The sequence below is a fragment of the Capra hircus genome, chromosome 1 (assembly GCF_001704415.2).
Source record: "Capra hircus breed San Clemente chromosome 1, ASM170441v1, whole genome shotgun sequence".
In the NCBI taxonomy this organism is placed as follows: domain Eukaryota; kingdom Metazoa; phylum Chordata; class Mammalia; order Artiodactyla; family Bovidae; genus Capra; species Capra hircus.
Window position 1 is genome coordinate 17,202,551 of NC_030808.1, and position 12,026 is coordinate 17,214,576.

At 36.7% G+C, this 12,026-nt stretch overlaps 1 protein-coding gene across 1 annotated transcript in view; it reads left to right on the forward strand.

The window, feature by feature from the left end:
* TMPRSS15 (transmembrane protease, serine 15) overlaps nt 1-12,026 on the forward strand; it is a 153,631-nt gene that overhangs the window by 50,802 nt on the left and 90,803 nt on the right. The window contains exon 8 of the mRNA XM_018051693.1: nt 6,654-6,760. Within this exon, the coding sequence (XP_017907182.1) occupies nt 6,654-6,760 (107 nt within the window). The remainder of the gene's footprint in view (nt 1-6,653; nt 6,761-12,026) is intronic.

Genomic DNA, 12,026 nt, shown 5'->3' on the forward strand with positions numbered 1-12,026 from the left:
ACTTGGTCATGGTGTATGATCTATTTAATGTGTTGTTGGATTCTGATTGCTAGAATTTTGTTAAGGATTTTTGCATCTATGTTCATCAGTGATATTGGCCTGTAGTTTTCTTTTTTTGTGGCATCTTTGTCAGGTTTTGGTATTAGGGTGATGGTGGCCTCATAGAATGAGTTTGGAAGTTTACCTTCCTCTCTGGAATAGTTTGAGTAGGATAGGTGTTAGCTCTTCTTGAAATTTTTAGTAGAATTCAGCTGTGAAGCCATCTGGACCTGGGCTTTTGTTTGCTGGAAGGTTTCTGATTACAGTTTCAATTTCCATGCTTGTGATGAGTCTGTTACGATTTTCTATTTCTTCCTGCTTCTATTTTGGAAATTTGTACTTTTCTAAGAATTTGTCCATTTCTTCCACGTTGTCCATTTTATTGGCATATAATTGCTGATAGTAGTCTCTTATGATGCTTTGTATTTCTGTGTTGTCTGTTGTGATCTCTCCATTTTCATTTCTAATTTTATTGATTTGATTTTTCTCCCTGTGTTTCTTGATGAGTCTGGCTAATGGTTTGTCAATTTTATTTATCCTTTCAAAGAACCAGCTTTTTGCTTTGTTGATTTTTGCTATGGTCTCTTTTGTTTCTTTTGCATTTATTTCTGCCCTAATTTTTAAGATTTCTTTCCATCTACTAACTCTGGGGTTCTCCATTTCTTCCTTTTCTAATTGCTTTAGGTGTAGAGTTAGGTTATTTATTTGACTTTTTTCTTGTTTCTTGAGGTATGCCTGTATTGCTATGAACTTTCCTCTTAGCACTGCTTTTATAGTGTCCCACTGGTTTCAGGTGGTTGTGTTTTTATTTTCATTCATTTCTATGCATATTTTAATTTTTTTTTATTTCTTCTGTGATTTGTTGGTTATTCGGCAGCATGTTGTTCAGCCTCCATATGTTGGAATTTTTAATAGTTTTTCTCCTGTAATTGAGATCTAATCTTAATGCATTATGGTCAGAAAAGATGCTTGGAATTATTTCAATTTTTTTTTAATTTATCAAGTTTAGATTTATGGCCCAGGATGTGATCTATCCTGGAGAAGGTTCCGTGATCACTTGAGAAAAAGGTGAAATTCGTTGTTTGGGGACGAAATGTCCTATAGATATCAATTAGGTCTAACTGGTCTATTGTATCATTTAAAGTTTGCGTTTCTTTGTTAATTTTCTGTTTAGTTGATCTGTCCATAGATGTGAGTGGGGTATTAAAGTCCCCCACTATTATTGTGTTATTGTTCATTTCCCCTTTTATACTTGTTAGCATTTGTCTTACATATTGCAGTGCTCCTATGTTGGGTGCATATATATTTATAATTGTTATATCTTCTTCTTGGATTGATCCTTTAATCATTATGTAGTGGCGTTCTTTGTCTCTTTTCACTGCCTTTGTTTTAAAGTCTATTTTATTGGATATGAGTATTGCTACTCCTTCTTTCTTTTGGTCTCTATTTGCGTGGAATATCTTTTTCCAGCCCTTCACTTTCAGTCTGTATGTGTCCCTTGTTTTGAGGTGGGTCTTTTGTAGGCAGCATATATAGGGATCTTGTTTTTGTGTCCATTCAGCCAGTCTCTGCCTTTTGGTTGGGGCATTCAACCCATTAACGTTTAAGGTGATTATTGATAAGTATGATCCCATTGCCATTTACTTTACTGTTTTGGGTTTGGGTTTATACACCCTTTTTGTGTTTCCTGTCTAGAAAATATCCTTTAGCATTTGTTGGAGAGCTGGTTTGGTGGTGCTGAATTCTCTCAGCTTTTGCTTGTCTATAAAGCTTTTGATTTCTCCTTCATATTTGAATGAGATCCTTGCTGTGTACAGTAATCTGGGCTGTAGGTTTTTTTTTTTTTTTTTCATTACTTTATGTATGTCCTGCCATTCCCTCCTGGCCTGAAGCGTTTGTATTGAAAGATCAGCTATTATCCTTATGGGAATCCCCTTTTGTGTTATTTGTTGTTTTTCCCTTGCTGCTTTTAATATTTGTTCTTTGTGATTGATCTTTGTTAATTTGATTAATATGTGTCTTGGGGTGTTTTGCCTTGGGTTTATCCTGTTTGGAACTCTCTGGGTTTCTTGGACTTGGGTGATTATTTCCTTCCCCATTTTAGGGAAGTTTTCAACTGTTATCTCCTAAAGTATTTTCTCATGGTCTTTCTTTTTGTCTTCTTCTTCTGGGACTCCTATAATTCGAATTTTGGAGTGTTTCATATTGTCCCAGAGGTCTCTGAGATTGTCCTCATTTCTTTTAATTCATTTTTCTTTTTTCCTCTCTGACTCATTTATTTCTACAATTCTATCTTCTATTTCACTAATCCTATCTTCTGCCTCCAATATTCTACTATCTGTTGCCTCCAGAGTGTTTCTGATCTCATTTATTGCATTATGCATTACATATTGACTCTTTTTTATTTCTTCTAGGTCCTTGTTAAACCTTTCTCGCATCTTCTCATTCCTTGTCTCTAGGCTATTTATCTGTGATTCCATTTTGATTTCAAAATTTTGGATCATTTTCACTATCATTATTCGGAATTCTTTCTCAGGTAGATTCCTTATCTCTTCCTCTTGTGTTTGGTTTGATGGGCTTTTCTCCTGTTCCTTTACCTGCTGAGTATTCCTCTGTCTCTTCATCTTGGTTATATTGCTACGTTTGGGGTGGCCTTTCTGTATTCTGGGAAATTTGTGGAGTTCTCTTTATTATGGAGTTTTCTCACTGTGGGTGGGGTTGTAACAGTGGCTTGTCAAGCTTTCTTGGTTAGGGAAGCTTGTTTTGGAGTTCTGGTGGATAGAGCTGGATTTCTTCTCTCTGGAGTGCAAGGAAGTGTCCAGTAATGAGTTATGAGACATCTATGGTTTTGGGGTAACTTGAGCTGCCTGTATATTGAAGCTCAGGGGTGTGTTCCTGTGTTGCTGGAGAATTTGCATGGTATGTCTTGCTCTGGAACTTGTTGGCCCTTGGGTGGTGCTTGGTTTCAGTGTAGGTATGGAGGCATTTGATGAGCTCCTATCAATTAATGTTCCCTGGACTCAGGAGTTCTCTGATGTTTTCAGGATTTGAACTGAAGCCTCCTGCTTCTGGTTTTCAGTTTTATTTTTACAGCAGCCTCAAGACTTCTCCATCTATACAGCACCAATGATAAAACATCTAGGTTAAAGATGAAAAGTTTCTCCACATTGAAAGACACCCAGAGAGGTTCACTGAGTTACATGGAGAAGAGAAGAGGGAGGGGGTAGTTAAAGGCGACTGGAATGAGATGAGGTGGGATCAAAAGAGGAGAGAGCAAGCTAGCCAGTAATCACTTCCTTATGTGCGCTCCCCAGTCTGGACTGCTCAGAGATATTCTTGGAGTTATACAGGGAAGAGGAGAAGGAGGAAGTAGACAGAGGTGACCAGGAGGATAAAAGAGAGAAATGAAAAGGAGAGAGACAGATCCAGCCAGTAACCAGTTCCCTAAGTGTTCTCCATCATCTGGAACACACAGAGATTCACAGAGTTGGGTAGAGAAGAGACGGGGGAGGGAGGAGACAGAGACAATCTGGTAGAGAAAAAGGAGAGTCCAAGGGAAGAGAGAGTGGTCAAGCCAGTAAGGGAAGGATCCTGCAAACAAACAACACTGGCGTGTGCTTGCAGTGTCTCAGCCACGCTGGGCATGCCCCTGCACACAGCGCACACCGCTCAGGCTCTATGTTGCTCCGCCAGGAACCGTCTGAGGCTGGCCCTGGGCTGCATGCCCCTCCCAGGTCTAAGCCACTCAGGCTCGGCTCTCAGGTAGCCCTTAGAGGTGCAGATTCAGTTGGGCCTGCGTTTTGTGCCCTTCCCAGGACCGAGTAGCTCAGGTGTTTGGTGAGCGCAGTCGCTGCGACTTATCGCCTTTCCCTGATGCTCAGTTTTCTGGGTGTACTGCAGGCACCCCTTGTCAGGCAGATGGTGACTGTCCAGAACCCCAAGAAGTCTTAGCAAAGAAGCCTGCTTGCAGTTTGGTAGGTAAAGTCTCTCTGGGGCTCCAGTTGCCCTCTTCCACCCCTTTACAGCTCTGGCTGCCTGTCAGCACAGGGGATGGTCTGCAGCCGGCTATTTTTGTTCTGTCCTTTGTTCTGTGCGCGGTCCTCCTGGTGTCTTATGTTAGAGCTTTTTGCGTGGTAGCCATCCCAGTCTGGTATGCTAGCCCAAGTTAGCCGCTCTGGTTACATTCGGGGCATTCCGGTCCAATTCTTAGAAAGCACTGCAGCCCGTGCCTCCCTGCCTAGCCCCCACTTGCTAGTGGTGGATGCAGGCGTCTGTGCTGCTTCTCTGCTGGGGGAGTTACCATTGGGCTCGTAATCTGTTGGTTTTAATTATTTATTTATTTTTCTTCCCTGTTATGTTGCCCTCTGTGCTTCCAAGGCTCACCACAGACTCAGGAGCGAGAGTGTTTCCTGGTGTTCGGAAACTTCTCTCTTTTTAAGACTCCCTTCCTGGTGGGACTCCCTTCCCAGGTTGGAGCTCCCTCCCTACCTCCTTTGTCTCTTTTTAGTCTTTTATATTTTTCCTACCTGTTTTTGAAGACAATGATCTGCTTTGCTGGGTGCCTGATGTCCTCTGCCACCATTCAGAAGTTGTTTTGTAGAATTTACTCAGCGTTGAAATGTTCTTTTGATGAATTTGTCGGGGAGAAAGTGGTCTCCCCTTCCTATTCCTCCAGCATCTTCTGAATTCCCTGAGGTAGAAGTTTTAAACAGTGAAAATAATTAAACATGACTGATGTAATTTAAAGACAAATGGAAAAGCATCTCACATTTATGAATTGGAAGATAATGCTGTTAAAATATAGTAACATAATATAATGTCTCTACTACTGAAAATGATCTGTAAGTTTATCACAATCCCTATGAAAGTCCCAATGACTTTTAAAAAATTTGGAAAAAAGAATCTTAAAATTCACATTGAATCACAAAGGACCCAAAATAGCTAAAACAATTTTGAGAAAGAGAACAAAGCCTCACATGTCTTGATTTCAAACTATATTACAAAGCTATGGTAATCAGTAAGTATGTTGCTGCTAAGTTACTTCAGTTGTGTCCAACTCTGTATGACCCCATAGATGGCAGCCCACCAGGCTCCCCCATCCCTGGGATTCTCCAAGCAAGGACACTGGAGTGGGTTGCCATTTCCTTCTCCAGTAAGTATAGTTCCAGCATAAAAATAGACATATAGACCAATGAAGAAGAACAGAGAGGGCAGAAATAGCCCACATATATATGATCAAATCATCTTTAACAAGGATGGAAAAACCACAAGATGGGGAAATAGCTTTCTCTTCAACAAATGGTGTTGGTAAAACTAGATATTCTAATAGAGAACAAAATTTGCCTTTATCTTACACCATACACAAAATCAACTCAAAATTAAGTAAAGGTTTAAACATAAGATCTGAAATTATAAATCTCATAGAGGAAAATATGGAAGGAAAACTTCATAGCTTTGGTCTTCACAATGATTTCCTGAATATGTAAACAAAAGCACAGGCAACAAAAGCAAAAATCAACAAATGGCAGTATATCTCATTAAAAACCTTCCAGACAGTAAAGGAAACAGCATGAAAAGGCAACCTAAGGAATGCATGAAAATATTTGCAAACCATTTTCTAATAAGGAGTTAATATCCAAAATATATAAGGAACTCCTTCAAAGCTCAATAGCAAAATAAACTAAATAAACATTGGGCAGAGGTCTCAATAGATATTTCTTTAAAAAAAAAAAAGACATACGAATGGCAAACATCAATAATCATCATGGAAACACAAATCAAAATAATAATGGTCATTATCAAAAAAAATCAGAACGTTATAAATATTGGTGAGGATGTGGAAAAATTGGAACACTTGGGTGCTGTTAATTGGAGTGTAAAATAGTATGTCACTATAGAAAGCAGTATGAAATTTCCCTAAAGACATAAAAGTATAACTACTATATGATCTAGCAATCTGATTTCTTTGAGTATTTATTCAAAAGAATTGAAATCAAGATCTCTAAAAGATACACTCTCCCATGTTCATTATAGCATTATTCACAATAGCCAAGAGGTAGAAACAGCCTAAATTAGAAACAGCCTACACAGCCTAAAACATTTATTACTAGCCTAAATGTTTATTGACAGAAAAATGGATAAAGAAACTATGGTTTCACTATATATACAGTGGAATATTATTCAGTCATTAAAAGAGGGAAATCCTATCTTTACAGCAGAAGAAAAACCTGTGATAACATGGTCGCACCTTAAGGACATTATACTAAGTGAAATAAACCAATCACAGGAGGACAAATCTTGCATGATTTCACTTACATGAAGTATCTAAAGCATTCAAAATGATAGAGACAAAAAGTAGTGCAGTGGAAACAGTGGGGAGTTACTGATCAGTGGATATAGAGTTTCAGTCATGCAAATTAAAAGAGTTCCAGAGAGCTGAAGTACAATATTGTGTTACAAATACCATTCTTTACATTTAAATATTTGTTGAGTGTCCATTACAGGTTATATATTTTTATTACATTTGGAATAATACATTAAAATTTGAGAATGCATTGAGTTGTGCCAATTGTTAAATGTTTAATAATCTTTTTTTTTTTTTGCTTTTAATTTAGTGTAAACCAAGGACTATCCATTCAACTGAACTTCGATTATTTTAATACATATTATGCAGATGTATTAAATATTTATGAAGGAATGGGTTCAAGCAAGATTTTAAGAGGTAAGCTAAAGCAAATATACAGTTCATTATCAAAATGAAAATATGTACACAATTTATGGAGTAGATTGTGCTTTCATTGATTTTGAGCTGAATATGAATTTGTACTTTGTCTCTAAAAGGAAAAACTGATCTTCATTATAAAAATTAATAATTTAGTGCTCTGTGTAATCAATCTTCTTAGTAATAAAAGAGATACTGTTTCACATGATCCTCTTCATGTGGAAATTTACTCTATCCTGTGTTACTTCTCATTAAGCAAAATTCAAACAAACCCTAAAAATGACTATTTTTCTTCAACATTTGATTTTTTTTTCTCTTTTTAATATGCACTCTGCTTCTCAGGCTCTTTCAGGACTATTACCAGTAAAATGGATAACACAATGACTAGGTCAAGATGTAAGCTCTTTAAGTGAATGGTTTGGATGGTATTGTGCAACCATTTGTCATTGTGGACATAGACATCAGTGGGAGCTGGAAAAAGCACTAATAATATATTTGTGGCTAACACACTTTATACCATCTGATCCCCAAATGCATAGACCTATTCATGGTAGCCAAAAAAATGGGAGCGAAAATAAAATAGGAATGAAGGAGGAAATAAAATAAGGATGAATGTGGCAGTGAAATCCAGGGAATAACTAGTTTTCCTCACACTTTTGAGAAATAATCAAGTGCAGAGCTAAGATAAGGTTACAAGAGGTATCTCTCATTAAAGTTTAAATAATAGCTCCATATATTCATGAATGCCAAGTCATTTCAGTCGTGTCTGACTCTTTGCGATCCTATGGACTGTAGCCTGCCAGGCTTCTCTGTCCATGGAATTCTCCAGGCAAGAATGCTGGAGTGGGTTGCCATGCCCCTCTCCAGGAGATCTTCCTGGCTCAGGGGTTGAATCTGTGTTTCCTGCAGCTCCTGCACTGCAGGTGGATTCCTTATCGCTGAGCCACCAGTATAGCTGAGCTGTATATATATATATATATATATATATATATATATATATATATATATATATATATATATATATATGTATGTATATGTATATATATAATTTTGGATTTTTGAATTTCAATTATGAGCAATGAAAAGTAGGTCTTATCTAACACATGCTTTGATTGACTTATTGATCTGAGAAATATTTGAGCATATGATAATAACATGTACTTTTTATTGGGTGCTTTCAATATGGCACTCAACATACTGAGTGCTCTATGTGGATATCTTATTTAACATTTTTAATAAATCTGCAAAATATGCATTACAAGAGAGGAAAGTGATGTCCAAGAAGTTAAATGACAACAAGTCCACAAAGGTAGTTAGTGTTGGAGATAGAAATCAGACCCAAACAGTCTTGACTTCAAACACAGTGTGTTAATTCATTGTGCTTTAAAAGCTCCAAGTACAAATATAATAATGAGTATACATAAAACAGATGAACTCATGGTAAGTCACATTTGGACTTAAATAAATGGGCTAGTCATTTATAATCTACTTATTTCTGTAGTTGATAAATCAAGCTCATTCCAATTATGTCAATATAAATATTTACATAGCTGGATAAATAACCCAGCTCATATAAATTTCTCCAAGGGCCAATGTGATGTTAATAATAAAATTTAGCATACTTTGATCACTTGAAATATTCAAAGTAGTGTAATCATTACCTTAACTCGAAAAAAAGCTCCTGTAAACCATATTACGTAGGTGTTGTTATAATCTTTATTTTACAGATGATAAAAACTAAATTCATAGAGGTTAACTGGCCAAAGTGGTAGGTGAAATTACCCTCATGCTCTCTTCTCTAAGGCTACAATTTGCCTGAATGCTATTTTTACTTATTTTCACATGCTTAGATCATCAGAAATATATAACAAAATCTTCGAGTCATTAGATTTAGTGATATGAATAATGCATAAGTCATTATCATAAATATCCAATAAGAAAACTAAATATCCAAATAGAAAATAGAAAAAAAAAGAAAACTAATTTAAATTATAATAAATAGGTAGTTGTTTAGTTTTTAGGGTCTTTTTGAAATATGAAGACATTTCAAAGTTTTTTAAATTAAATATATTAGTTTAACTTGAAAAAATATGAGAAATGGCATTGTTATTAAAATTACATTTTAAATTTTAAAATAATGCCTTGTTTGAAGATAGATTAAACTATCTTACCTCTAGATTCTAGCACATGCCTAATATATTGTAAAAATTTTATATTTTTTATTTAAATACAAATCAACAGGTTTATATATTATGGTATATAGTAGTTAATCAATGGAGATGAATAATATTTATTACAATTTTAAAGGTATTTTGTTTTTTAAATATGCTGATACTTTTATCTATTTTCTAAATATTTTAGTAAGTTTCTTTCTGTGAGAGATACGTACAAACTTACTTTTATTAAATTACAATTCAGAATAAAGATAATTAACTTTATAACATGGAAATAAACAGATATTTTAATTAAAGCAATGAAAATCAGATTATGTAAAGAAATATAACAAAATACAAGTTTCCAGCACCATAAATTAGCTATTGCATACTTGATTAGGAATATGTCAGTATAAACAAATTTTAAAGGAGTTTTTCAGTCATTTTTATATAAAGTCATGATGTAAAAGTTCTCTTGTGGAAGGTTTCAGAGGAAGATGGGCATTTCATAAAGACAGATGATATAGAGAGCAGTAGGAAGTATTTGGAAATACTTATTTCCAAGTAAGTATGAGAATCAGGGTAAATTAGAATAAATTAACAGAATAGTTCAAAAATGTTTTCTTTAAGTTGTAGTTATAAAGGAACAATATTAAATTCATTAGTGTTAATTATTATCAGTGCTGGGTATTGAAATGGTTTAGTTCAGTTAGGTCGTTCAGTCATGTCCAACTCTTTGCAACCCCATGAACCACAGCAATGTCAGGCCTCCCTGTCCATCACCAACCCCTAGAATTTATTAAAACTCATGTCCATTGAGTTGGTGATGCCATCCAACTACCTCATCCTCAGTCTCCCCATTCTCCTCCTGCCTTAAATCTTTCCCAGCATCAGGGTCTTTTGCAATGAGTCAGTCATTTGCATCAGGTGGCCAAAGGATTGGAGTTTCAGCTTCAACATAAGTCCTTCCAGTGAACACTCAGGACTGATCTCCTTTACGATGGACTGGTTGGATCTCCTTGCAGTCCAAGGGACTCTCAAGAGTCTTCTCCAACACCACAGTTCAAAAGCATCAATTCTTTGGTGCTCAGCTTTCTTCACAGTCCAATTCTCACATTCATACATGAACACTAGAAAAACCATAGCCTTGACTAGACGGACCTTTGTTGGCAAAGTAATGCCTTTGCTTTTTAATATGCTGTCTAGGTTGGTCATAACTTTCCATCCAAGGAGAAAGCATCTTTTAATTTCATGATTGAAGTCACCATCTACAGTGATTTTGAGCCCCAGAAAATAAAGTCTGTCACTGTTTCCACTGTTTCCCCATTTTTGCCATGAAGTGATGCGACCAGATGCAATGATTTTTGTTTTTTGAGTGTTCAGGTTTAAGCCAACTTTTTCAGTCTCCTCTTCCACTTTCATCAAGAGGCTCTTTATTTCATTTTCATTTTCTGTCATAAAGGCGGTGTCATCTGCATATCTGAGGTTTATCATATTTCTCCCGGCAATCTTGACTCCAGCTTGTGCTTCATCCAGTCCAGGGTTTTTCATGAGCTACTCTGCATATAAGTTAAATAAGCAGGGTGACAGTATATAGCCTTGAAGTACTCCTTTTCCTATTTGGAACCAGTCTGTTGTTCCATGTCCAGTTCTAACTGTTGCTTCCTGACTGCAAATAGGTTTCTCAAGAGGCAGGTCAGGTGGTCTGGTATTCCCATCTCTTTCAGAATATTCCACATTTGTTGTTATCCACACAAAGGCTTTGACATAGTCAATAAAGCAGAAATAGATGGGGTTTTCTTTCTCTGCAACTCTCTTGTTTTTTCAATGATCCAGCGGATGTTAACAATTTGATCTCTGGTTCCTCTGCCTTTTCTAAAACCAGCTTGAACATCTGGAAACTCACAGTTCACATATTGTTGAAGTCTGGGATAGAGAATTTTGAGCATTACTTTATTAGCATGTGAGATGAGTGCAATGGGGCAGTAATTTGAGCATTCTTTGGCATTGCCTTTTAGAAATGAAAACTGACATTTTCCGGTCCTGTGGCCACTGCTGAGTTTTCCAAATTTGCTGGCATATTGAGTGCAGCACTTTCACAGCATCATCTTCCAGGATTTGAAATAGCGCCACTGGAATTCCATCACCTCCACTAGCTTCATTCGTAGTGATACTTCCTAAGGCCCACTTGATTTTGCATTCCAGGATGTCTGGCTCTAGGTGAGGGATCATACCATCGTGATCATCTGGGTCGTGAAGATTTTTTGTATAGTTCTTCTGTGTATTCTTGCCACCTCTTCTTAATATCTTATGCTTCTGTTAGGTCCATACCATTCCTGTCCTTTATTGAGCCCATCTTTGCATGAAATGTTCCCTTGGTATCTCTATTTTTCCTGAAGAGATTTCTAGTCTTTCCCATCCCATTGTTTTCCTCTATTTCTTTGAGCTGATCACTGATGAAGGCTTTCTTATCTTTTCTTGCTATTCTTTTGAACTCTGCATTCAAATGGGCATATCTTTCCTTTTCTCCTTTGCTTTTCACTTCTCTTCTTTTCACAGCTATTTGTAAGACCTCCTCAGACAGCCATTTTGCTTTTTTGCATTTCTTTTTCTTGGGGATGGTCTTGATCACTGTCTCCTGTACAATATCATGAACCTCTGTCCATAGTTCATCAGGCAGTCCATCTATCAGATCTAGTCCCTTAAATCTATTTCCCACTTCCACTGTATAATCATAACGGATTTGATTTAGGTCATACTTGAATGGTCTAGTGGTTTTCCCCACTTTCTTCAGTTTAAGTCTGAGTTTGGTAATAAGGAGTTCATGATCTGAGCCAGAGTCAGCTCCTGATCTTGTTTTTGCTGACTGTATAGAGCTTCTACATTCTGGCTGCAAAGAATATAATCAATCTGATTTTGATGTTGACCATCTGATGATGTCCATGTGTAGAGTCTTCTCTTGTTTTATGGAAGAGGGTGTTTGCTATGATCAGTGCATTCTCTTAGCAAAACTCTATTAACCTTTGCCCTGCTTCATTCTGTACTCAAGGCCAAATTTGCCTGTTACTCCAGGTGTTTCTTGACTTCCTACTTTTACATTCCAGTCCCCTATA